The sequence below is a fragment of the Elgaria multicarinata genome, chromosome 13 (genome assembly GCF_023053635.1).
Source record: "Elgaria multicarinata webbii isolate HBS135686 ecotype San Diego chromosome 13, rElgMul1.1.pri, whole genome shotgun sequence".
NCBI lineage: Eukaryota > Metazoa > Chordata > Lepidosauria > Squamata > Anguidae > Elgaria > Elgaria multicarinata.
The window spans coordinates 32,276,255-32,303,682 of record NC_086183.1 but is presented as its reverse complement, the minus strand read 5'-3'; the positions used below and the strand labels follow the sequence as shown (position 1 = coordinate 32,303,682).

The following is a 27,428-nucleotide window of genomic DNA, read 5'->3' as shown; positions in this document are numbered from 1 at the left end:
GTTTAAAAACAGAAGCAATACTGTTGCTTCACCTAAAAAACTTGCAAACAAGGGAATGATGAGCACACAATAAATAGAAAGGCCCTTTGGCAGGTGTCCTCAACGTGATTGTAGCACTAGTTTTTTCTTCCACCCCCTTCGCCTCCCATCTGCCAGGTTGCAATGTGGGATTGAAGGAGAGTATAATTGGGTGAACTACCTAATAAATTATGGCGCTAGCTGAACACACACACACACACACACACACATTAAAAACCCCAATCTGGTGCCTTCCAGATGTGTTGGACTACAACTCCCAGAATCCCCCAGGCAGCTACACACATAGGAGAGAAAGCTGAGAGGGACAGGCTTGCCTATGGCCACTGAATGATGTGTTTGTGGCAGAGGTGAGATTCACACTAGGGATTTTTTGAATCTTAGCTTGGGCTGCGAGCTGTTAGACCACTCTAGCCTCTAATGGCACAACCCACGTATAGACAGAAAAAAGCCCTACAGCTCCCAAGACTTTCTCTCTCTCTCTAAACGGACCCGACAAACAGGGAGAAAGCTGCCTGGGGGCAAAACTCCGGTGCCCCCACCGTAACGAAGCAAAGCAACACGACTTCCTCAAGTCCTCGGGGACCTCTCCACGATGTCTCACTGTAAAAGCGAGAGCAGGGAATGGGAAGCCGCTGAATTCCATGTCGTATCACGATGGACTTCCTTTCATGCGTCCGGTGCGCCCTGGTCATCGATTTGTGCTGGGAGGCCCCATGGTTGAGAGAGGGAGTGAAAGTTCTCCCTGTCCTAATCCTATAAATGTCTATCACAGGCCCTCTGCTCTCCATCTCCCCGGCCCAGACCCACACCCAGCTCCCTTTTTTCTAAACTAAAAAGCCCCAAACACTTCAGCCTTTCCTAGCAGGGAAGGAGTTCCAAACCCCAATAATTTGGCTACCTTTTTCTGCACCTTTCCGGTATTCTTTGGAAGAAGCCAGCAACCAGCAGGCTCTAGTGGTCCAGCAGAAACAGACCCATGGTCTATTATGCCAGCTGGCTCGGGGATGCTGGGAGTTGGAGTCCAACGCTTCTGGAGGGCAGCATGTTGGGGAAGGCCGCCTTCTGCCTTGCCACCAGATCAGTGCTTTATTCGTAAGGATATTGTGGCACAAGAATTCAGCTCTACCTGGATGCTTTGCCCTTTTGTCCCAAAAGGGTGGGGATGCGATGTGGTTACACAGCAGGAAAATGGGCACTCTGCCCGGGCTCAGAGGTTCCCTCTTTTATCTCCCCCCCCCCCCGCCAACCCTGCCCTCCCAGGGATGAGCTTTGGCATTAACAGCTGAAATGGGAGAGGACAGAGTCACTGACAGAGAAGGGTGCTGCTTGCTGGCAACGGAGGAGGACTTTCTTCTTCTGTGGGGGGTGCTGAGAGCCGGATTTGGGGAGTTGTCTCTGAAGCGGAGAGCTTGAAGGCATTTCTTAAGCCCCGGCTTCTCCCTCTTTTGTCCAGGCAGACGCGAGTCACTCCCACATCCCAGGCGGTGCCCCGCATATTGTTGGCACGAAGGGAATGTTTAGCAGCAGGGCGCTTAACAGGTCTATTATAGAAAGCTTCCGGCAAGGCAGGGGACGGCTGCTTTTGAATCTTGCTCTCTTCCCCGTGCTCAGTGCAACTTGGAGAGGTCTGCAATGGCCACAGGGCAGACACAAGGCCGGCCCTACCAGTTGGCAAGGTGAACCGGCCACCTCAGGCAGCAGATACTGAGGGGGGGGGCGGGGCGGTAGTGAAGTGCAGAACTAGGGGTGTCCTTTACCCCGTAAGCTACCGTTCTTGGAGGATGCTGTCCCACTGCCAGTTACTACCTTCCCCAATAGGGTGCCCTCCAGATGTGTTAGCAGTGTAGGCTGGCGACTCTGATGTCAGTGGGCCGATGAATCCGCTCCGGGTTTCAATCAGAAATCACGCAGAATTCTAAACGAGCTATTCCGCCTTGGGTAGCTCCTTTAGAGTTCTACATGGTTTTGACTGAAACCTGGAGCGGATCCACTGCCCTGCTGACATTGGAACCACCAGCCTCCACTGTGTATTGGATTACAATTCCCATCATCCCCAACCAGCATGGTGGATGGGAATGCTTGAAGCTGCAATCTCACAGGGTTGTAGGCATCAGGTGGGAGACGCCTCTCCTGAATTACCGGCACTCCTAGCGCCCTCAGTGCGATGGAACTTGGAGAGGTTTGCAGCGGCTGCGGGGCGGAGACTGCGCTCCTCCAAGTAGTGACTTTTGTGTTGTTGATTCGTTCAGTCGCTTCCGACTCTTTGTGACTTCATGGACCAGCCCACGCCAGAACTTTCCGCCGGCCATCGCCACTTTAAATACCTTTAAAAGTATTTAAATACATGACTTAAATAAATGACTTTAAATCCTTTTTTTTTTTAAAGAGTGTTTCTCAAATGTTCGTGCCGAGTTGCCGTTTGAAGAGAGAGAAGAGCCGAGATTCAAAACCAACCTGCCGCCCTTTCTTCCCCGAGCAACGGAGTCCGGCTTTACTCAGAAAGAGGGGGACTTCTGTACATGCTCAGAGGCGCTCTCCCACGCCCCTGACTCCCCTTCCAGCGCCGGCCTCCCCGCCCCGCCTCGCGCTGGCCGTGGCTGAGCGCCGAAAGCCTCCTTCCTCTCCAGCGCTCCCCTGCGGCGCGCTGGTCGTTCCGGATCCACTCCGGAGCGGCGGGGCGGGGCGTCGTGACTTCCTCCCCGCCGCTCGCCATTGGCCCCGCGGCTCGTCACTCAACGCACTTCCTCCTCGGGGGAAGGAGAGGGGAGCGCAAAGAAAGTTTGTCGGAGCAGCAGCCGCAGCAACAGGAGCCGCGGTCGGGGCGCTTTGCCGTGCGCTTTGGGAGGCGCCCGCGGGGACCTCCGGAGGCGCGCCCGGCTACCTCCATGTGAGCTCTGCCGCCCAGGGGGCCGACCCGCCGCTTGGGCCCCGCCGCGATGGCCTCCCCGACCGGCGCCGGCGCCGCCGCCTCTTTCGCCCCGGTGGCCCCCGGAGCCGCCGCCGCCGCCGCCCCCGAGGCGCCTCCGGCGTGCGCCCTGGCCGCCACTCCCTGCCCCGGCGTCTCCTTCCACATCCAGATCGGGCTGACCCGGGAGTTCGTCTTGCTGCCCGCGTCCTCGGATCTCGCCCACGTCAAGCAACTGGCGTGCTCCATCGTGGATCAGAAGGTGGGTCCGGGGCTGGCTAGGCGCGCCGGGGGAGGAGGGGGAGGAGGAGGACCGCGGCTCCCTGGAGTGCGGGGAAACGCCGCGCGGGGTTACGCCGGGGGCGCTGGGACCCCGCAGGCCCAAGCGCGCCCGGTTTAGCTCCGAATTAGTAACTCCGACGTAAGTACCGCGGTTTGGGTCCCCTGCTACTCTCTGTTACTAATGGATGGCATGACCCCCCTGCTGCCCCTAACACCACGCGCCGGGAAAAAGGGAGAGTGGGAAAGACCGGGGGTGGGTGGGGGACACCCTTTATACTGCGTTAATTTGCCAGTGCCAGAAAGCGTGGTAAAGTCGAATGGAGTGATACTTTAATTCAGATCGAACCCTTAAGTCGGTGCGCTGTAACAGAACTTGTGCACATCCATTCACACGTTAGCCTGGCAGAGTCTCCCGCTGTGCTTTTAGCTCAGAGAGGACCCCACCTCCATCTTCCCCACCCCCCATTGCCAAACCCCAGATTGCAGACTCCTTGGGGCAGCGACCGTTTGGATTTCTGAAAATATTATTCTTATTTGACTGTGCATTTGCCCTGCAAAGGGGCAGACTCATGGATGAGCTGTGCAATTTGCAAGTAAGCACCATATATTTAATTGCATTTGAAATGCCTGCTGTCAGACAGGTGGCGTTTCCAACTCTGGGGTTTTTTTTATGGATAAAACGCCATCAATATACATTTAGTGGTTCTGTGTGTCTGTGTGTCTGTAAGAGGAGCAGCCATGTGCATGTCATTGCATGAGTGCATCCATGCGCACTGGGTTTTTGCAGTCCCTTGTATATATGGGAGACTGTGCATGTACAGTAGATCCAGCTGTGTGCTGTTTGACTGAGGCCTTTTGCACGGACTGACTCAGTCCCACCTCTGCAAAAGCGCAGAGAGAAACATTGCAACCCGCTAACGCCTGCCAGCGGAGCTGCTTGTTATGGGCCCAGAGCAGGCGGCAGCCAGAGACAGTTGGCAGCCCCCAGGAGAAGCCCCCTGCTTAGAATCCCTCCTTAAGGATGCCTTTCCCCGGGGTGCCGTCTCTGCTAACCTGGCCTACCTCACAGGGTTGTGGAGGAGATAAATAGGGTGAAGGGTGAGGCTGTGTGTGTGCGCTGCCTTGAGCCGCTGTGGAAAGAGGGTGAGAGAAAAACAAGAAGCAACGAGCAGCACTCAGGCAAGGAAGGACAGATGTGTTTTTAGTCTCTGCCACTGCAAATTTTAGTTACAGGGCAGGAGTCAAGGCAGGAGGGGGAGGATATCCCCTGAAGCTTATGGGCCATGAAGGAAGTAGTGGATGAGGAGAGAGCAGCAAGCTAGGCTAAAGGAGCAGTCTGTGAGCTGGGGCTGCAGTCTCCCTGAGGCCTGTTTAATAGAATCCTAGAGTTGGAAGGGTCCCGTGAGGTCATCAAGTCCACCCCCCTGCTTGGTGCAGGAATCCAGTTTCATGCATCCCTGGCAGATGACTGTGGCTGTCTCTGCTTGAATATTTCCAGGGCTGGAGAGCCCTCACCCCAAGAAGTTGGCTCCTTTGTCTGACGGCGAAGACGTTTTTCCTGATGTTCAGAAATCTGCTTTCTTGGAACTTTAGCCCATTTTTTCCTGCCCTGCAGTCTTGGATGATAAAGAACAGGGTACCGTCCTCTCTTCTGTGCAGCAACCCTTTAGGTACTTGAAAAGTGCTACCCTATTTCTTCCCCCCATATCTTCTTTTCTCAAGGCCAAACATACCCAGTTCCTTCCACTTTCCTCATGGGACTGAGTTTCTCGTCCCCAGATCGTCTTCGTGGCCCTTCTCTGAATTTGTACCAATTTATCCAAATCCTTCTTGAAGTGCGCCGTGTCCAGAACAGTTTGTGGGCTTCTGGTAGGCCCACAATCAGGTTCCTCGCTTAGGAACAGGATGTTAGTGTGCTCCGGCAGGGTTCTTCTTACGAGTGCAGGGGGTCCCACTCCGTTTGAAATCCCATTGAGCAGTGCTGGAACTGAACCTTGCCTGGCGGTGGGCCATCTTTTTCCAAATCCCAGGCATGGGGATTGGAGAAGCGGACCTCGGTGGCGAAGGGGAGGTGCTCTTTACATGCTCAGACGCACTCTTGATTCACATTATCCGAGGCTGATAGGTGTTCCCATCACCAACACATCTGGGAAGGCTGGGATACCATTTGGGGACAGTTTCTGAGCTGTGTGGTGAATACACATACACACACACAGAGTTAATGTTCAGAAGACTTTAGGCGAATTACAGGTTTCAGGGGGGAAAGTCTCACTGCTTTTGTAGCCAAAAGGGCGCCCACCCCATACACACCAAAGGAAAGTTGTGGGAGGCTGCGGGAAAGCCCGGGGTTTTCAGAAGTGCAAAAAAATCTTGAGGGGGGGGAAATATATCCGATAGTAGGGGGAATCCCCAGAATGGGGAAAAAACTTCTGGTGGGGAGAGAGAGAGAGAGAGAATGGAATAGAGGGACTGGAATCTTCACTCAACAGGATGCACTTGACGCTGCAACATTTGGTTGCAACTTCCACCTGCACAAATAGGGACGTTGGTACAGTGCTTCATGGATTGTATTATCTTTTTATATACCTTCTCTTGGTAATGGTCCTGTAAGAGAAGTATCCATATAGGGGAGATTTGGGGTGGAAGACTGAGGCTGAGAATAGAGGTTCAGTTGAGGCCACACAGTGAATTTGTGTTTAGATAAAGACCTGGATGTCTTGCGGGGGGGGGGGTGTGTGCTGCGGAGGGAGACAAACCTCACGGCTCCTGCTGCCGTCTGCTCTGCCACTGGTCTCCTCTTCTGCCCCTTGCAGCTGGTCCAGGGCCCCTGTTTCTATATATACATGTATTTTATGTTTCGGTGAAGGAGCGGAAATGGTAGCTGAGATGCTGGCTGCCGCTCTCCGCTAAGCAGGAAAGGGAAGCGTTGCTGCTTCCAAGAGGCTGAGCGATAATCTTTGGGCTGTCTCCAGGAGGGAAGCCGCCTTCCTCCACATCCTTTGCTGGAGGCTGAAAGGAACTTGGAAGCGTCTTTTCAGGGAGAGCTGGGAGGGAGAGTTCAGTCAAGCCAGAGGGGTGTGTGTGTGTGTGTGTGTGTGTGTGTGTGTGAAGAGACACACACCTTGTCCCTCGCTCACACGGATCCCCCACGTCACATCTGTTCCGTCCCTTGGAGTGGGTGGCAAATTCGAGTCTTGCTTTCCTGCACATCAGGGGTGGGTTAGAAAGGAGCTCTCCAGATGGCGTTGGACTTCAGCTCCCAGCATTCCTGACCGTTGGACCTGCTGGCAGGGGCTTCTGGGAGTTGGTGTCCCAAGCATTTGGAGATGACCTTTCTGTCACCCTTGCTGTGCATAACGTGCAAACCTCCTTAAGCTGGGGTGTGTGTGGGGGGGGGGGCTTCGGGGAGGGAGGAATGAGCCGCAGCTCAGCCCTCTATTTTTCACGCAAAACGTCTCAGGTTCAGTACCTGGGTCCTCCAGATTGGGCTAGGGAGGGCCTCAGTCCGGGACAGTTTCTAAGGAGAGGCGGAGTGGCTGCTCACCTTGGGCACCCAGAGATCCAGGTTGCCAAATGCCCCCAACAGCAATAGTGGTCAGGCCAGGCTTGGCATGCAGTAAAGGGAGGTGCTGCATTGCCCAGTCCAGACTGCCGTCACGTGCCATTTTACATCGCCGTATTCCCTCTAGTGTGAGCAGAGCCGGTGCCAGACTGTTTTGCGCCCTAGGCAGGTGGGGTGGGGTCAGCAGCTTCGGAATGGTGTGCCCGGCCGGAAGCCACTCTGGAAGAGTGACTTCTGAGCATGCCGTTCCGAAGCCGCCTGCCCCAGCGTCCTGGCTTTGCTTCAGCTGGCCGAAGCGAAGCCAGGATGCTGGAGTGGGGTGTGCGTGCGTGGCTTTGCTTTGGCTGGGTGGGCGCCCAGTCGAAGCGAAGCCAGGACGCTGGGGCAGGTGGGCAGCTTCAGAACGGTGCGCCCAGAAGCCACCCCCTCAGAGCCGCTGTGGGAGAGCGGCTTCCGGGTGCAGCGTTCTGCGCCCCCCTTACCTTGGCACTCTAGGCGGCCGCCTGAGTGGCCTCTATGGTAGCACTGGCCCTGAGTGTGAGAGGCAGCAACCTGGACCTATCAGCTCACTAACTTCATGGGGTGCACAGCCAATGAGAGCACTGGAGCAGTTGGTAGGCTGCCCTCTCTCCCTCTCTCTCTCTCTCTGTCCCCCCAACCCCTGAACCCATTTCATGCTGTTCAGGAATAGCAGTAGCATTTGTGGGTGGGGGAGGAATTGCTCCAAAGTACCTTGAGATGTCCCTGACCCAGTCTGACGCCCTAGGGGAGGGGCTCACTGTGTTGGTGATACTGGCCCAAATAAGCCAGCAGTCTGACTCAGAAAAAGGGATCTCTGGTCCCTTCCTTTGGAGGGATAACACCAACACCAACCCTGACATGCACACATACCCTAATAAATGGGTCCAGGTTACCTGCGGGATCACCTTCTCCCGTACAATCCGCCCCGCACCCTCAGGTCCTCTGGGAAGAATCTACTTCAGCTAGCAAGAACTAGATTAACAACTGTTACCCAGAGGACCTTCTCTTCTGCTGCTCCCAGACTGTGGAACGGCCTGCCAGAGGAGACTCGTCAACTTGACGGTCTTTTAGAATTTAAAAAAGCAATAAAGACTGATCTATTCCGGCAGGCCTATCCAGTGAAATTTTAGAATGTTTTAAAGATGTTTTAATCTTGTATGGTATGTTTTTAATAATTTTTTAATGTGGATTTTATATCATGTTTTTATACTGTTTGTTTTATACTTTGAATGGTTTTTGTTTTTGTGAACCGCCCAGGGAGCTTCGGCTGTTGAGTGGTATAAAAATGCAATAATAATAATAATAAATAAATAAATAAATAAATAAATAAATAAATCAAGCATTGAATAAGGAAGACCTATGTTTAATTAATGTCTATAAAATATTTCTTGGCTGCGTTTCATGTCCCAAAGCCACATAAAATAATAAAGCACTTAATAAGATAATATTTTTAAAAAAGGCTAAAACCAGCGCTAAAACCAGCAACGACATGAACAGGGGAAGGCCAAATTAAATAATTTGTGTTCAGGGCCTTCTGAAAAGCCAGCAATGATGGGGCCTGGCGGACCCCCAATGGTGACATATTTCAGAGGTGTTGGGCCACTGCAGAAAAGGCCCTGTCTTGTGTGGTTGCCTGCCTAAATGCTCTCACAGGTGGGCAAATGTGGAAGGTCTCTCTTGCCGATCTTGAAGTGCGGGCAGGTGGATATGGTCCTTCAAGTAACTTGGTCCCAAACCGTTTAAGGTTGTAAAGGTCAAAACCAGCACTTTAAATTGGGCTCAGAAACACACACGCATTGCCTCTTGTTGCTATTTAACTTCAAACTATTTAACTTCAAACAGAGCATGCAAGCGTCTTGCTGTTTTCACCTGAACTGCTTGGGAAGACACCGTGGTTATTGAATCAATATGGACCCTCCTTGTTCGGAGGAAATTTGCTTTTGAATCCCAGGGGAAAGACGGCAGAGGCGTGCTGCTGCCTCCAGACCCTGTGACTTTCCTGGCTGGCTATGAAACACTGGGCGAGGTGGACCGATATGCGGCACGAGTTTTACCTGTCCGTGGTATCTTCTCCCCTTTGGGATGAATAGGGCGCTCATGACTGAAATCAGGGCCGGTGTCAGTGGTTGGGATAGTTGGGCACCCGCTAAGGCCCCCTGCTCCAGCGGGGGCCCACTGACAACAACTTTCTGGAGTTGCTCCTCCTCTTCACCTTTGCAGCCTGCTTGTTCACCTGCCTCTCAGTCCTACAGGACCTACAGGGAACTAGATTTGCCGACTCTACCCTCTGAATGGTTGTCTTTAAAGAAGAGATATAAAAACTTGATTAAGGAGAAAAAGAATCAGGCGCGGAGAGCGGGTTGGCAGAATCTGATTGTCGCTTCAAGGGCTCGGGACGCAGCCACCTTTGGGAGAATTGTCTCCGCTGGTTGGCAGAGTAAATCAGGCAGAATGGACTTTCATATTCCTGTTAAGGCAGCCTTCCTCAACCTGGGGCGCTCCAGATGTGTTGGACTACAACTCCCAGAATGCCCCAGCCAGCTGGCTGGGGCATTCTGGGAGATGCAGTCCAACACATCTGGAGCGCCCCAGGTTGAGGAAGGCTGTGCTAAGACCTGGGAACTATACTTTAGTGAACTGTAAGCAGAAAGACAAACTGGAATCTCACTGCTGCTGCCTGGCACTCGGCTGGTGAGAGGGCGTGCCTTACCCACGAGTCCTCCAAAACCTGGAGCTGGCACTGACTGAAATATAGAGTGGATGCTCTTAGGGGCAGAGACCCTTGTGTTCTTCTGTAAATCACCACGTCCATTGATGGTCCTCTGAAGGAATGCACGCTTGGAGGGTGGCACGCTGGCCCACTCCCGATGAAGTTGCTTTGGCCGTCCCGGGTTTCGATGCTCGGGCCCCGCTCCACAGGCCTCTGCGGTGCTGAGCGACTCCTTCTCCCGCCCAGCAGCCTTGTCTGCTCCAGTGTAGCCACTGCTTTGAATAAAAAGGCTGCTCCCTGCTGGGTGAGTCACGGACAGCTCCCTCTCCTGGGTTCAGCCTGGCCTCGCTCTGCTTAACGCCATGTTTATTGCCTGCTATTATGAGGCTGTTTCCTGCCCTGGAACACTTTGGGCAGCTGGTGGGTGGAGGGAGAGACGCATGATTCAGAAGTTAACTCCTGCCACGCTGGCCCCAGGTGCCGTCCGGGTGGCGGGTTCGAAGGCTGACAGGTGAAAGCAAGCGTGAAGTGACAGACGTCGGAGAAAAAAAAATCCCAACTTCATGTATGCCCAGATGGGAACTGAGCTGGCAGTGACTGACCAAGAGAGAAATCTTGGGGTTGTGGTGGACAGCTGGATGAAAATGTTGGACCCGTGTGTAGCTGCTTCAAAAAAGGTAAATTCTATGGTAGACAAAATTTGCCTTTTTTGAAGCAGCTGCACACAGGGTTAACATTTTCATCCAGCTGTCCACCACAACCCCAAGATTTCTCTCTTGGTCAGTCACTGCCAGCTCCGATCTCATCTGGGCATACATGAAGTTGGGATTTTTTTACTCCGACGTCTATCACTTCACGCTTGCTTACATCCGTCAGCCTTCGAACGCGCCACCCGGACAGCAACTGGGTCCAGCGTGGCAGGAGTAAACTTCTGAATCATGCATCTCTCTCTCCTCCACCATCTGCCCGAAGGAATTGAAAATAAAACTACCAAGATCGTTCTACAAATCTATGGTGCGACCACTCTTGGAATACGCTGTACCGTTCTGGCCAACGGATCTAGCAAAAAGGATATTATAGAGCTGGAAAAAGTGCAGAAAAGGGCAACTAAAATGATGAAGGGGCTGGATCAACTCCCCTATGAGGGAAGGTTACATCAACTGGGATTGCTTAGCTTGGAAAAAAGGAGGCTAAGGGGAGACCTGATAGAGGTGTACAAAATTATGCATGGTGCGGAGAATGTGGAGAGGGAGACATTTTCCTCCCTCTCTCAAAATACTAGAACCCGGGGTCATCCCATGAAGCTGATTGAGGGGAGAGTCAGGATAAATAAATGGAAGTCCTTCTTCACGCAGCACATAGTTAAACTATAGAATTCACTACCACAAGAGGTGGTGATGGCCGCTAATTTGGATGGCTTTAAAAGTGGCTTAGTCAAATTCACAGAGGAGAAGGCTATAAATATCTACTAGTCCTGCTGGCTCTATGCTGCCTCCAGTATCAGAGACAGTAGTTTTGTGTACACTGGTTGCTGGGGAACATGGGCGGGACGGTGCTGTTGCACCATGTCCTACTTTGTTGATCCCTGGTTGACAGCTGTTTGGCCACTGTGTGAACCGAGTGCTGGACTAGATGGAGCCATGGTCTGATCCAGCATCAGGGCTCTTCTGATGTTCTCAAGAATTTCAGCCTTTCTCTTCCCGGGGAGACGGGGCAGAGATCTGTGATCACCCTGTACCATGACATTAATGCACTTGGGTAGGTGGGCTAATGCAGAGTTCCCTGAACTCTTGATACTGGGGGCCCAGTAGTGGCACCCACCCTCTGGAACACCCTCCACTATACAAACTGGGAGGCAGAAAATGTGGTGTGTTTGAAACACCCCCTGAAACTTGTTGCGGCAAGCTTCCACTGGCTTATAACTGAGTTTCACAAGTCTGCTTCATTTTACTGTGTCTTTCTCTTGCTTCTTTTGATCTTACATTTGCTGCTGAAAGTTGAAACCGTTCCGTGCTGTGCTGTGTATGTCATTTTAGCTGTGATTTTTTTTTATTTTCTGTATGTAAACCACTTAGAAGTTTGATTGTATTTAGCCACGTACGTGTATTAGTAATAAGTAAATAATAAACCTTGTTGTGGATTAAGACTTGATTGTGCGCAAAGGGATTCACTTTTTCTCAAGCCAGCTCCCGAAATGGTGGGCAGACAGAATCAGTCCGGCAGCTGCGTCCTCCTCCTCCTCATCCAGTAAAATGCCTTGTGGGCGGGGTGGGGAGTTGACCTTCATGTTTTTCTTTCAGTGACCATTGCCTGTTTTTTGTCCCATGCAGTTGTATTTATTTATTTATTGCATTTCTGTACCTCCCAACAGCCGAAGCTCCCTGGGCGGTTCACAAAAATTAAATCCATTCAAAGTATAAAACAAATACTTTGTGTTCAGAGGAGGGCAACCAGGATGATCAGGGGTCTGGAAACAAAGCCCTATGAAGAGAGACTGAAAGAACTGGGCAGGTTTAGCCTGGAGAAGAGAAGATTGAGGGGAGACATGAGAGCACTCTTCAAATACTTGAAAGGTGGTCACACAGAGGAGGGCCAGGATCTCTTCTCGATCCTCCCAGAGTGCAGGACATGGAATAACAGGCTCAAGTTAAAGGAAGCCAGATTCCAGCTGGACATCAGGAAAAACTTCCTGACTGTTAGAGCAGTATGACAATGGAATAAGTTACCTAGGGAGGTCGTAGGCTCTCTTACGCTAGAGGCATTCAAGAGGCAGCTGGACAACCCTCTGTCAGGGATGCTTTAGGGTGGATTCCTGCATTGAGCAGGGGGTTGGACTCGATGGCCTTGTAGGCCCCTTCCAACTCTGCTATTCTATGATTCTATGATCAAACAGTCTATTTGGGGATAGACTGCCACTGTTTGTGGGGGTTCCATTCCTAGTGGCTCAAGTCTGGTGAATATCTTTCGGTGTGTCTTCTTCCCTTTTGCACAGTCAGTTCAAGCTGGGGGACAGGACCTGCTTCCTAGTTAGAGGATTCTTTTGGGACGCATCCCAACATAATGGCTTAATTTTCCAGGCATGCATTGACTCTTTTCCCAGCTTGCTGGAAACTTTAGGTTTTGTAACTTGTAGCGCCGTCCGAAGAATGCTTACTGAAAAGTAAGACCCACTGATTTCAAAGAAATTTACGCTCAAGTCGGTGTGTACCCCTGCGTTCCCCACCCCGTTGCTCTGCAGACGTGTTGGACTGCAATTCACATCATTGGGCTGCAGTTCCCATCATCCCAATGTCGTCCAACACATCTGGAGGGCCCCAGGTTGGAGAAGGCTGTTCTTTATCGTCACTACATGAATCGGAGTGGCTTCTGAGGGGTAGTTTGCAAAACTTCCGAGGCCATAGGTGCAAACGTCCTGTGGACTTTCCTCTTGATGGCTGCATCTCTACTTTTCTGGGCGAGGCTCTGGTGCTGGTATCAACAGTAAAACTGGCTTTAATGTAGTTTTTTTTTTAAAAAAAAAAGTTTTTCTTGACAATGAATCAAAGATACGCTCGACTTTTCGGATGACTAAGAATCCGTCAGGAGTTAAAATAGATTAAATAAATATATTGTTATAAAAAATGTACAACACAGCGTGTATCAGACGACATGGACAAACCCGAAGAATATGGAACACCAACAGAAATGTTATCAAGGTGTTCCATATTCTTAGGGTTTGTCCATGTCATCTGATATACTATGATGTACAATTTAAGGTACGTTTTCTATAACAATATATTTATTTAATCTGTTTTAGCTCCAGAAGAAGGATTCTTAGTCGTCCGAAACGTCGAGCGCATCTTTGATACACTGTCAAGAAAAAACTTTTTTTTAAAAATAACTACATTAAAGCCGGTTTTACTGTTGATGCCAGCCCCAGAGCCTCGCCTCTTCTTCCTCGCTCAGCTTCTGTGGTGTTTCTCCCCTCCATCTCTGCTTTGAAAATTGGCTTGGTATCAAGTCATTTGTCACGGCTCTCAAGGGAGTTGTACCTGGAGGAGGCCCACAGGACTCTCTGCCCCAAGGAGCTTCCAGACTCAACTTCAACAACAAATGTTTTTCGTGGCAACGAATTCCTCCAGGTTTCTCCACGGCATCGTTCTTATGCATGTTCAGAGGAGGGCAACCAGGATGATCAGGGGTCTGGAAACAAAGCCCTATGAAGAGAGACTGAAAGAACTGGGCATGTTTAGCCTGGAGAAGAGAAGATTCAGGGGAGACATGAGAGCACTCTTCAAATACTTAAAAGGTTGTCACACAGAGGAGGGCCAGGATCTCTTCTCGATCCTCCCAGAGTGCAGGACACGGAATAATGGGCTCAAGTTGCAGGAAGCCAGCTTCCAGCTGGACCTCAGGAAAAACGTCCTGACTGTTAGAGCAGTACAACAATGGAATACGTTACCTAGGGAGGTGGTTGGCTCTCCCACCCTTGAGACCTTCAAGAGGCAGCTGGACAACCCTCTGTCAGGGATGCTTTAGGGTGGATTCCTGCATTGAGCAGGGGGTTGGACTCGATGGCCTTGTAGGCCCCTTCCAACTCTGCTGTTCTATGATTCTATGTGATACATTTTTTTTCGCGAAGTAGAGAGAGAGAGCGGGAGGGAATCTCCCCCCACCCCACCCCTTTGCCACGGTGTGATCGTACAGATCTCTCTAGCGGTAGGAAGGAAGGAAGGGAGAGGTCGGAGGTCAACTGGAACGAGCAAACGTTTCAGATGCGGGACCGTTTCAGTTAAAAATAACAGCCTGGATTTGCATAGCAGCTTCTTGTAGCCAGACAGCTTGAAAGCTTTCAAGCATACACTTGTAACACAAGCGTTTGTCTGCTCTTTTGAGAGCGTTCCTCTCTTTTGGACGCAGCTTTTCAGTTCTGTATTAGCCATGCATCAATTAAGGATGGGAAAATCTCCAACGTCGAGGCTTAATTGGGCCTGCCGAGATTCCACATCTGGCCTGTGGCGTTCTCTTGGGATCCGCCAGGGGGCGGGGTTTTGGGGCCGGGCCCCGCCTCTGGAAAGATCCCGCTGTTTTCTCTCCATGGGATTTCCCTGCTGGCCAGGGCGTTCCTTCCTCTATGCATCTCCCAGCATGGAGAAAGGTGAAATGAGTAGGGGGCGACGTGGAGATGTGGCCACGCCCCCTTAGGTCATTCGGTCCATGGGGGGGTCTTGGGAGGTGCAATTTGCCCCCCTGCCTGAATAATGTTTGGAGGCCCTGTCATAGAGGACCATGGGTGATATACATATAAAACATTGTGTGTTTATGCGCGTTTTTGAATGCATGTATGTGTACCGGGAGCATTCGACCAGTGGAGGCTGGCGGCTCTAATATCAGTGGGGTTGGGGATCCGCTTCGGGTTTCAGTCAGAGCCACTGGATTCATTTCCCCACTGGCACTACACGAATCGGTCTTTTCTTCTCCCAGATGAGTGCGGGCTTTGAGCCTGGGCTTCAACAGAGCAGCTCCACAATGACGCTAAGCTTGCCGGCAGTTCATCCCGCCCACGTTTTTACAACCCTTGTGTGAAATGGTGACGCATCGACGGGTCTCAACAAGAAAGAACCATTTGTCTTTCCGTTTCCAAAAGATTCCCCAGCTGATTGCCCAGAACTGGTTGTTACTTGTCATGGGCAACGGAGCCCGTGGCCTTCGCCAAGCCTAGAATGTTGTTTAGAAGCCACTGTTAGCCGTGGACGCCCGCTACTGCTGCTGGATGTGACCTTAGAGAGCGTGAAGGCCTTGAACGTCAAACTACCCCAAATGTGTGGATATTTGCCTTTTTCCTTGCTGTCTCCCAGCCGTGAACCTGCTCTTAACTTTAAAAGCAACCTGTTAAATCCTAAGCATCCTTCAGGCTTGCTTAGGGTTAATTGAACAACGCAGAAGTGCACTGAAATGCATTGAAAGAGGGATATTTCTTGTAACTGCCAGGAGATGGATTGGAAGTTTTTAAATCAAAATAGTCTCTGCTGAAGCATGAGGTCACCCCAGTAGGACTTTCTGAAGCAGCAGAGGAATGGCTCCGGGGTCGTAGGAGCATAGGAAGCAACTTTACATTGAGTCAGAGCTAGCATGGTGCGCTTCGAATGAGAGTGACTCTCCAGGATTTTAGTCCAAGGTCTCCCCCATTTGACTGACCCAAGTTCCTGTAACAGGAGGCCTTCTACGTGCAAAGTCATGTGCCCTGCCCCGATCCACGAACATTTGCAAGGTGTGCCCTGTGGCATGGCTCTTCCTGTTCACATCCCCCCCCCTCTCTTTCTTCCGCAGTTTCCCGAGTGCGGCTTCTACGGTCTCTACGACAAGATCTTGCTCTTCAAACATGACCCGTCCTCGGCCAACATCCTGCAGCTGGTCCGCGCAGCCGGCGACATCCAAGAAGGGGACCTGGTGGAAGTGGTGCTCTCAGGTAAAGGGCCTGAGTTAGCCGAAGAGGACGCAGCGGGGTGTTGGGAGATGCCCTGTGCTAGCTCAGGCCGCTGCCCCACCCGGCGTAATATGCGAAGGACATTTATTTATTTATTATTGCATTTATATCCCACCTTTTTTCCTCCAAGGAACCCAAGGCGGCGTACATAATCCTCCTCCATTTTATCCTCACAACAACAACCCTGTGAGGTAGGCTGGGCTGAGAGTCTGTGCCTGGCCCAAAGGCACCCAGTGGGTTTCAATGGCTGAGTGGGGACTAGAACCCGGATCTCCCGACTCCCAGTCCAACACTTTAGCCACTACACCACACTGGCTCTCATGAAGGGCATCAGAAGAGCCCTGATGCCTGATCAGGCCAAGGGTCCATCTAGTCCAGCATTCTGTTCACATAGCTGCCAACCAGCTTCCCATGCAGTGCAAGCTGGTGGCTCTGATGTCAGTAGGTTGCTGAATCCGCTCCGGGTTTTAGTCAGAACTCTAAAGGAGCTAACCATGATGGGAAGTCCCCTAGCCTTGCAACTTCACACCTTGAGTAGTTCTTTTAGAGTTGTGGCTGAAACCTGGAGCGGATTCACTATCCCACTGTTATTGGAGCCACCAGCCTCCACTGTGCCTACGGGGGGAGGGGACGGGACCCACAAGCAGGACATGAGTGCAACAACACCCTCCTGCCCATGTTCCTTACCAACTGGGGTACATAGACATACTGCCTCTGATACTTGCATGTACATCTAATCCGGTGGGACCTGTACCCACTTTCCCCACAGCCCATATGATCACCTAGACCAGTGGTTCCCAAACTTTTTCTGGTAACTGCCCCCTTGATTCCTTTAAATGGGAACCACCTGCCGCAGGCTTGCTGAGGGAGGGAGGGAAAAGAGAGCGAACGCCTCTGTTTTGCAGCCGGCGTGGCAGGGCACACCAAGCAGGGGATGTCTGTCTCTTCATTAGCATTTTGGTGCTTTTGAAAAATTTCAATTCACTGTTAAAATGACTCTTCTTAAACGGTGTTAATACATGTCTGAATTCTTCCCCTATATGGCTTGAGACCAAACTACCTCCTCCCATAAAAATGTCCCTGGTTTGTAAGACCTTCTGGAGAGGCGCTTCTCGGAAAAGACCACCTCGAGCGCCCCCCTGCTTCCCCTTTGCCTCTTAACGCCCCCCTATGCAATCCCACCGCTCCCAAGGGGGCGGTACCGCCCACTTTGGGAACCACTGAGCAAGACAGTGGGAGAAAAGCTACTACTAGCAGGGCCGGAACAGCAATTTCATTGAGGATCGCTACAAGATTGGAGAGGCTTTTACCTCCACCCCCCCAACCCGGTGATCCCTAGATCTCAGCTGGCAGGGATCAGGAGCTTCAGAAGTCAGTGCGTTTTGGATCACATGTAGATCCTTCTTCAGGGAATCTAGAGAACAGATATACAAACTTTAAACATGTCCCTGCATTTCTAAAAATATGTATACCTAACGTAATGGCAGCAATAACGATGTACACTAAGTTTGTTTTATTCTTGAGATACGTTATCATTCCGCATATTTTATGGTGGTGCATAAGTTTGGAACTGAAAGCCTCTCCTTCATCAGATTTTTGTTTTAGTTTGGACAACCAATTGTATTGTGAAGGCACAGCAGGTAATGTAACTTATTTATGAATTAATTTAAATGTTTGTATCCCGCCCTATATCGTTATGATCGCAGGGTGGTATACAGATAAAAAAATAATAATATACCAAGCAAAAAAACAAATTAAACCATTAACCGAGTTAAAACCAGTATAAAAACAATTATGACAAAACTTTGTGCAACCTCGGTGAATTTAGCTCTCGAAGGTTTTGATAAAAAGCCACATTTTAACTTGGCACTGAAATGAAGCCAGCGTTGGTGCCCGTCGGGCCTCCAAGGGGAGGGCATTCCACAGCCGGGGTGCCGCAACCGAGAAAGCCCTTGTGGAACTCAGTGCTACAAGATGTGACACCGACAACCGGGGCTTTCAAAGGGGGAATAGGCAGATTTGCAGAGGTGTTCGGAGACAGCCTACCTCCGGATTCTTTGTGCTGGGGGCAAACCAAGGTCTTGCTACAGCGTTTTGCTTTCTTCTTCTTTTTAACATTTTTTATTATTTTCTACAGAAAGAAAAGAAACAAAACTTCACAAACAATACAATACAATACAACTTGTTAAAAGCACATATACAAAACATATACGGCCATATTCCATTTAAGACATGCTTCATGGCAGACATATGGGCTATCTGTTCTTACTAGTTAGTTAGTTAGTTAGTAAGTAAGTAAGTTAGTAAGTTAGTTAGTAAGTTAGTTAGTTCCCTAAATACAATATCTTCAAATCATTCCTACTTCACTTTAGCCAACACAGTATTGTGTATTAAGACCACAGATTATATGTGAAATCCACAAACATATAAATCATTTTTCCCAACCCTTGCAAATATTCTATCAGAGGTTTCCAGTCCGATACAAACGAGGTTGTTGATTTTTCTCTTACTAGCGCCGTAAGTTTGGCCGTCTCCAACGTCTCCGCCAACTCCAAAACCTTCAGCAGCCATGGGACTTGTGTGTTTTTCCAGTATTGTGCATAGAAGAGTCTAGCACAGCCTTCCTCAACCTGGGGCGCTCCAGATGTGTTGGACTACAACTCCCAGAATGCCCCAGCCAGCTGCTGGGGCATTCTGGGAGTTGTAGTCCAACACATCTGGAGCGCCCCAGGTTGAGGAAGGCTGTGCTAGCAGCTGTTGTCATGTACAAAAGCAGCGTTCCTCCTTTTTCTTTAAGTTGATCGTCCATAAATCCCAACCAGAATGATTCTGGTTTCATTTGTAGATTTGTCTGTAATATTTTTTGCATTAACAAATGCGTCTGGGTCCACAAAGATTTTGCTTTTTTACAGGACCACCACATATGGTAGAAGGTTCCTTCCTGTTCTTCACATTTCCAACAGTCTCCCAAGGCACCCCTATACATTTTGGCTAATTTTGAGGGAGACATTTACCATCTATACACCATCTTATAAAAGTTCTCTTTAAGTCTGGTACTTAACGTATATTTTAGACTTTTTACCCACATATTTTTCCATAGTTCCATTGGTACATTATACCCAAAATTTTGGGGCGATTTTATCATACAATCCTGTGTTTCTTCATTCTCTGTCTCAAGCTTTAACAATAGCTTATAAACCTTAGAGATAACATATTCATCGTTTTGCTTTCTTGGGAACAGACTCCGTTGTCTTCTCGCTTTGTGGACTTAGTTGGTGCAGTCCAGCTTCAGGGCTTTCCTGAGATCCTTACGGGATGTTTTTATTTTATTTTATTAATTATACTTTAAACTGCCCAGTAACCCGTTCTCTGGGTGGCGTACAATACATTAAAAACATACAATCCAAACCATAAAGTAATGAATTAAAACCAGCGCGTAATAAAAGCAAGATGAAACGCCCTCCTGCACGTAAAACCGGCAGCAACAAAAGTGCAGTGACTGAAAAGCACTAAAAATAAATAATATGCACGATTTCAGTCTTTGGGGTTGATAATTTCCACCTTCTCGAGGATATGAGCCTGTCATGGAAGTCTCCGCTGCAGAGGCTGGGGCAAGACCTTTGCTCGCTCGCTCGCTCTCGCCTGGCCTAGATTGTCTTGTTGTTGGAAGCAGCAGGTGATGTTTCCGAATCCGACGCTTAGGCAACCGAGGCAGGATGTGGGTTTTCAGCGCTGCCAACCCCTTCGGCGTTTGGTGGGGGTGGAGGGAAAGGGAAGGAAGGATGGCTGAGCCTGGTGGTGGCCTTTCCAAGTGGACAGCCCCTTGCACGCGAGGGATGCCGGCTTCTGCGCCCCGCTCCTGCTGTGACCTCTGGTACAGCTGGGAGGAATCCCTGGAAATGGCCCAGAGCCTGACAGGGATGTGAGGTCCTGGTTCCTCTCTATTCGGCCCTGGTTAGGCCTCATCTAGAGTATTGCGTCCAGTTCTGGGCTCCACAATTCAAGAAGGACGCAGACAAGCTGGAGCGTGTTCAGAGGAGGGCAACCAGGATGATCAGGGGTCTGGAAACAAAGCCCCACGAGGAGAGACTGAGAGAACTGGGCGTGTTTAGCCTGGTGAAGAGAAGATGGAGGGGAGACATGGTTCTGCCTTTCCTCCCAAAGAGCTCAAAGGCGGCACACCTGGTTCTCCCCTTCCCTGTGCCTTATACTCACACCAACCCTGTGAGGTAGGCTAGGCTGAGAGAAGCAGCGATTGGCTCAGCATTGCCCGGTGGCCACTGATAAATTAATTCTGCCCAGGCTTGTAAAAGGGAGCAAATTTTGCCCCCTAGGAGTTAACGTGAGCTGAGGCCCAGTTGCAGGACTTGTTTCCAAACTTCGCTGCCTGATGCAGGAAGTTGTTGGGCTGGGAGTGCCTCTGAGAGCGTGCAGAATGCTTTCTTGCCCCCGTCTCTCCGCTTGGTTCCTACTTCTCAGTTTCTGTCTGGGATGGCAGCCGTAGTTGTAATAAATCCCATTTCGTTCCGACCACAGCAACACTGTGAAGATCAGGTCAGGCGGTGAGGGAGGAGCCTGGGCGAGGGCACCTCATGTGCTTTGTAGCTGAGCCTGGATTTGAACCCAGTGTTCTCAACCACCCAAGAGGTTTGATTGATCCTGGTTTGGTTTTGATTAATACTTCAGTAAAATATAGTCAAATGCTATGCAAAAACATGGCTTTTTAACAAAGCCTTTAATGGTTAAATTCACTAAGTTGGCACATTGTTTTAACTTGTTTTAATTGTTTTTACTGCTTTTAAATTATATATTGTTTTAACTTGGTTCATGGTTTAATTTGTTTTTAGCTGTGTATATTTACTGTTTTGTATTGTATGTTTTTATCTGTACGCCACCCTGAGACCTTCATAGAATCATAGAATAGCAGAGTTGGAAGGGGCCTACAAGGCCATCAAGTCCAACCCCCTGCTCAATGCAGGAATCCACCCTAAAGCATCCCCGACAGATGCTTGTCCGGCTATGACAACCTTTTAAGTATTTGAAGAGTGCTCTCATGCCTCCCCTCCATCTTCTCTTCTCTAGGCTAAACATGCCCAGTTCTTTCAGTCTCTCCTCATAGGGCTTTGTTTCCAGACCCCTGATCATCTTGGTTGCCCTCCTCTGAACATGCTCCAGCTTGTCTGCGTCCTTCTTGAATTGTGGAGCCCAGAACTGGACGCAATACTCTAGATGAGGCCTAACCAGGGCCGAATAGAATGGAACCAGGACCTCACGTGATTTGGAAGCTCTACTTCTATTAATGCAGCCCAAAAGAGCATTTGCCTTTCTTGCAGCCACATCGCACTGTTGGCTCATATTAATGATATAAGGCGGGATACAAATGTTTTAAGTAAATAAATTTCCGTCTCTTGGGTTCATCATTTGCCAGTCTCTTGAGGGTACGGAATCGGGACTGTACGGTATCCATCTATTTCAGCGAGTTTAAATAACGACGTCACATCTGAAGAGGCACATGGTTTGCATTGTCAGTATCAAATAAAGGGGTGGGGGCAGATTTCGATAAACCTGTTGCGTGTTTCTCTCCTCCGTTTTGCCCCTAGATAATTTGGAGTCATAAGAACATGAGAATTGCCCTGATGCTGGATCAGACCAAAGGTCCATCTAGTCCAGCACTCTGTTCACATATTGGCCAACCAACTGTGTGACCAGGGACCCACAAGCAGGGCACCCTGCAACAGCACCCTCCCACCCATGTTCCCCAGCAACTGGTGCACACAGGCTTACTGCCTCGAATACTGGAGGTAGCACACAACCCTCAGGGCTAGTCACAATTTCACCATTGTGATATGCCGGTGCATTTTATTTTCCCGTTCCAAAATCGTACTGCCAGAAGAATCCCTTGTTTATCCATTAAGCAGATTCTTAGAGGGGGGCCCTGTCCTCTGACGTGTCCTTCCCCAACCGGATGCCCTCTGGGTGTGTTGAATTACAACTCCCAGCATCCTCAGCCAGCGTAGCTGTTCAGGTTGGGGAAGCTGAGCTGCTCTCGGATATTAACTCTCAAAACTGAGCCCATGTTCCTCTTCTCTGTTTCTCAGCCTCCGCAACGTTCGAGGACTTCCGGATCCGCCCTCACGCCCTCAACGTGCATTCGTACCGGGCGCCAGCTTTCTGCGACCACTGTGGGGAGATGCTCTTTGGCTTGGTCCGCCAAGGCCTTAAATGTGACGGTAAGGGCCCCATCCAGATGTTCTGCGGGGAGGGTGTGGTGCAGGAAGGGAGAAGGGCCGATACGAAGGGGTGTTTTCTCTGAGGCAGGATTATTTTTAATTCGAAACGTCGAGCATTCTGGACACAGACGAGAATTATTCAAGATTTTAATCCCTTTTATCGGCACCAGAGCTAGCCTCTCAATCCACGCCTGCCGGTAATAAACCCTTAGGAGAGGCATTCTAAGCTGTTGCGTCAGGGGGAAGGGGTGTGGCTATTTGGGGAACCCTGGTGGGCGGGACGTGGCCCCGGGAGTGGGCGGGACATTCTCTCCCCCGCCCCCTGGACTTCAGGTGCGGGTACGGAACCTTAAGTCCAGGGGCCCATGTCCCGCCCACTCCCGGGGCCCCGTCCCGCCTACCAGGGTTTCCCCGCTCTCTCTCTCTCTCTCTCTCTCTGTGCTTCCAACCTGACAACCCCACCATGCTTCTTTCCTTCCCTCCCAGGCTGTGGCCTGAACTATCACAAGCGTTGCGCCTTCAGTATCCCCAACAACTGCAGCGGGGCCCGGAAACGGCGGCTCTCGTCCACCTCGCTGGCCAACTCTCAGTCCCTGCGCCTCTCCATCACAGACTCGCTGCCCAGCACCTCCGACGACCTGGTAAGCGAACGTGCGGACCTCCGTCTTGCTGGCATCCTGGCTAGTCCTAGGAACAAGGGCTGTTCCATCACCCTGCCTCACTCGCGGGATCTTACCAGGGTTCCTTCTCTTTGCAATCCTCCCATCTTTTCCCAGCGCTTCTTCCGAACTTTTTTCTTTCTGCAAAAGAACTGTTATGGAGGAGAAGACGGAATCAGTGCACAGGGTGTGTGTGTGTGTGGGTGGGTGGGAATGGCAGCCTTAGACAAGAGATGCCACGGATCGACCTGTACGACACCTGGGAGCAAGGGGGAGCGTGGAGTGTCTTTTTGCCATCAGAAATTGACCTCGTCCTTTTTCTCCTCGATGTGGCAGGAAACTTTAGGGCGCAATCGCACGCACATTTAGACAGGAAAAACAGTCTGACAACTCCCAGCCTGCTCCAGCTGGCATGGGATTGCTTTCAAGTAAGGGATGTGGAGAGATAGGGTTGATTACGATCTAGGCCTGGGGGGAAGAAACAGGGGGGAAAGGGTGGGGTGGAAAAATTCAAAGAAAACCCCCAAGGATTATTAGGACATTTGGGCTGGGGGTGGGGGGCAGCAATTCCCCCTGAATTTGTCCGAGTTTCCTCCATTTTTTTCCTGGGTTTTTTTCCCAGGTTGTCACATCTCTAATCCGATCATGCAGCTTTCCCAAATTTCTCAACCTTCACAGGGGAAACCCTCCCCGAAGAGGGAGGAGGGCTGAATGTTTGCAGGGCTGTCAGGTGTGTCTGTAGCACTACTAGCAAATTCGTTATGAGGTGGCCTGAAGGTTTTACTTACATTTCTATTCCACTGAATAGAATAGAATAGAATAGAATAGAATAGAATAGAATAGAATAGAATAGAATAGAATATTTATTTCTTAACCGCCTCTTCCTCTGGATTGAGGTGGGGAACAACGTTAAATACAGAATCACCATAAAACGCATAAAACGGATTAAAAACATATCAAACCGATGCGATATTAAAATAACGATTGGACGTGTTAAACCCCCCACCCCCCCCACCCCTTTTCCTCTGCGCTTCCCGTCCCTCAGAGCCGGATCTCTGCAGAGACCTTCCCCCGCCGGCTGGCTTCCTCCAGCTACATCGGCCGCCCCATTGAGCTGGACAAGCTCTTCCTCTCCAAGGTCAAAGTGCCCCACACCTTCCTCATCCACTCGTACACCCGCCCCACCGTCTGCCAGTACTGCAAGAAGCTGCTGAAGGGCCTCTTCCGCCAGGGCCTCCAGTGCAAAGGTGAGGGGCGGGGGGGTGGGGGGGGCGGCAGGGGGCGGGCAGACCTGCAGACCCCAAGGAACTCTCGGCTCACGTTTCCTATTTCGGCCCAGGGGTGGTGGGCGGGGAGAGACCTGTGGCCCTCCGGAATGGTGTTGGACCACATTTCCCATCATCCCTGACCACTGGCCATGCGGGCTGGAGCTGATGGGAGTTGGAATCCAACCAGATCTGGGAGGACGTGGTCTGGGGAAACGTGCCCCATACCATGACTTCTGGAAACTCTCCTTCCAGGGGGCTTAAGCAGTGTTTTAGGATTTTGGGGGGGGGGGCGGGTGTTAGGGGAGTGGGTGGGGGGGTCTTTTCCTCACTGACTCCTTTGGGGTGTCCCTGTGTGGAGCACCGGGGGGGGGGGGGAGCGGAGGGGGGCGCCCCCTTTCTGTCCCATACTGCCTCCTGCTGGGCAGCCTGTTGTATTGCAGATTCTCGCTGGCCAACTCTGTTGCCTTGGCTCATAGGCCGGTGGGAAGCCGGGGTGGGTGGGGGGCGGGCACGATCCGGAGCCCTTGCGGCCAGGGCGATTTGGACCTCCAATCCCGCTGCTTTCTGCCCCTCCTTCCAGACTGCAAGTTCAACTGCCACAAGCGGTGCGCTACCCGCGTGCCCAATGACTGCCTTGGAGAGACGCTGTTTAACGGCGGCGGTGAGTGGTGACCACGTCCTTGGTTGCGTGGGGGCGGGGGCGCAGGGCGGATTGACTTAGTTGTGCGTGTGGATCGCCCATGTGCTGCTTCCTGCTTGGACTGGGCTCAAGAGAAGCCCCAGCACTGGGTGTGCTGGGGCTACGATGCAGCAGTGGAGGCTGGTGGCTCTGATGTCTGTGGGGCGGTGAATCCGATGCGGGTTGTTCCCCACTACGTCTGTCTGTCCCCATAGTGGGAAACAAATAAAGATTTGAGAGGGGCGGGGTTGGTAGACAGCCCGTGCCTTATGCTGACCTGTTGGCTGTGCGTTTTCTCTCCTGTCCCCCTCCCAGATGTGACAATGGAAGAATCCAGTGATCTTAGTGAAGCCGAGAAGAACTCGCTGATGGACGAATCGGACGACTCTGGCATCATCCCTGGGTCCCATTCTGAGAACGAATTGCAGATGGGCGAGGACTCCGATGACATCAACAAATCCCAGGGGTGAGGAGGGGTGAGGAGGGGTTCCCCTGAAACCAAACAGGCTTTCTTTCACGTCCTGATTCGTCCTTTCATTTCCCTTACAGAAGCTGCAGTGTTTGTTAACGTTCCATTGCTGCACCAACACGGTTTGATTAGTACCGGGGCACTGTGGGCCTAGAGAGAGGATGGAGTGGATTTTGTTAAACCGATTTGTTTCTGATGCGTTTCGTGTCCACCCTTGTGGCCACCCATGTTTTCTTCTCTAGACAGTGGGACACAAACTCCCACAAGAGTTTCTAGGCTTCGCCCAACCCCAATTACACAAAGTTCTTTTTATTTCATGGCCGGAGTCCACATCCTCTCATAGAACCCTCCCTCAGGAGATCCCTTTTACGAGCTAGAAATAATTTATCTCTTCTTTCCATCATCACTGATTTGCAGTCCTACAATTCCCCCCCCCCCGACTCCAGCCAATATTTTTGCCTCTCTCCCCCACCCGGGACTACAGTTTCCATCACCCCCAGCCAGCACACCCTGCTGGGTGCGAATGATGGGAGCTGTAGTCCCATTGTTTGATTGGTGTTGTTTGTTTCTTTTATGGTTGTTCATTGCATTTTAATTTATTAGTTTTTATATTATGCTTTAATCTGCATTTTGTTATCTACCCAGAGCATCATTGGGGGGGGGGGGGGGCGGAAAGGCAGGACATTAATTAAATTAATTGGTGAAACGCATCTGGAGGGAGCCAGGCTGGGAAAGGAAGAGGGCTTCGAACCCCCGGCTTTCACTCCCTTCTTTCAACTGTACAGTTCTTTGGGTTGGTCTCTTTCTTTCCCGGCCTAACCTACCTCACAGGGTTGTTGAGAAGATAAATTGGAGGAGAGGGTAGCTGTGATACAGGCTCCCTAGAGCTCCTTGGGGAAAGTGCAGGATATACATTTAAGGCAAAGGCAGGCAACGTGTGAACCTCTCAAATTTGGGGCCCTACAACCAGTGGAGGCTGGTGGCTCAGATGTCAGTGGGGCTGTGAATCCGCTCCAGGTTCCAGTCAGAACTCTAAAGGACCGATCCGAGGTGCTCCGCAGTGGAATGATGACCAATGGCACAGAAGCTCTGCACCTTGGATGGCTCCTTCAGAGTCCTGACTGAACCTCGGAGCAGAACCCCACTGACATTGGAGCCACCAGCCTCCACTGCCTACAGCTCCCTAACCCATAAAATAGGGCTGTTTATTGGTTGCTTTTGACCAGGTCTTTCTGCCACTCTGCTGGCTAGTTTTAAGAGGGGTTGTGTGCGTGTGTGTGTGTGTGTGTTCTACAATCCTTGATCAGCTTGAGATTTGTCAGCTCTGGTGCCGATAAAAGTGATTTGTCCTTGTTTATGCCGGACATCCCAGTGCAGAAGCGAACTGGTCGTGCTCCCCTGAACCACCATTTTGCACCCCACCCCACCAACTCCTCCTTTGGACCTGGCTTGCAGTGGGGGGGTTCCTAATAAAAAGCTGCCCGAAGAAATAATCTTACTATAATCTTCCTATTTTTAATAGGAGTCATGTTATTATTTATTCATTTTATTCCTCTTTCTAGTCTTCCGCTGACATTCTCTGCTCTCCCCGCCTTTCCCCGTGGTCCCTCATCGCCCTCCGTGTTTTGCCTCAGGGGTGGATTCTTTCCCCACCCTGTGCTTTTTTGCCCTCAGGCGGCAAAGTTCAAATGCCGCCTCCTGGATCTTTTCTCTCCCCAGCGCCGTGGCCTACATCCCCCTGATGCGAGTGGTGCAGTCCGTCCGGCACACGACCCGCAAGTCCAGCACGGCTCTGAAGGAGGGCTGGGTGGTTCATTTCAGCAACATGGACACCTTGGTGAGTGGGGGTGGGTGGGGATGGGGGTGGCGGCGGACAGTCGAACCTCTGGAGGAGACTCCGGATGCCTGGTTCTGTGTGCAGAACTGGATGACGGATTTATTTCATTTTATAGCCCTTTTCCGTCTACATCTGTTCACATTCACTGCTGCTGTTCCCTCTCCTACTAGCAACGTTTAGATTCTGTAAGCGCCTTGGGGCAGGGGCCCTGCTGTTTCGCCGTCCCATTGTTGCTTTGTGGTTTTAATCATTTTTTTAAAGTATAGGTTTCAACAGAACAAAAAATAAAAATGCAAATGTA

General features: G+C 50.9%; 1 protein-coding gene across 1 annotated transcript in view; it reads left to right on the top strand.

Moving 5' to 3' along the window:
- Positions 1 to 3,084: 3,084 nt before the first annotated feature.
- The window catches only part of PRKD2 (protein kinase D2), a 39,131-nt gene continuing 14,787 nt past the window's right edge, over positions 3,085 to 27,428 (top strand). Inside the window, exons 1-8 of the mRNA XM_063140032.1 lie at positions 3,085 to 3,206; positions 15,829 to 15,967; positions 22,084 to 22,215; positions 22,702 to 22,856; positions 23,920 to 24,121; positions 24,723 to 24,803; positions 25,137 to 25,287; positions 27,010 to 27,127. Coding sequence (XP_062996102.1) covers positions 22,176 to 22,215; positions 22,702 to 22,856; positions 23,920 to 24,121; positions 24,723 to 24,803; positions 25,137 to 25,287; positions 27,010 to 27,127 — 747 coding nt within the window. The 5' untranslated portion in view covers positions 3,085 to 3,206; positions 15,829 to 15,967; positions 22,084 to 22,175. The remainder of the gene's footprint in view (positions 3,207 to 15,828; positions 15,968 to 22,083; positions 22,216 to 22,701; positions 22,857 to 23,919; positions 24,122 to 24,722; positions 24,804 to 25,136; positions 25,288 to 27,009; positions 27,128 to 27,428) is intronic.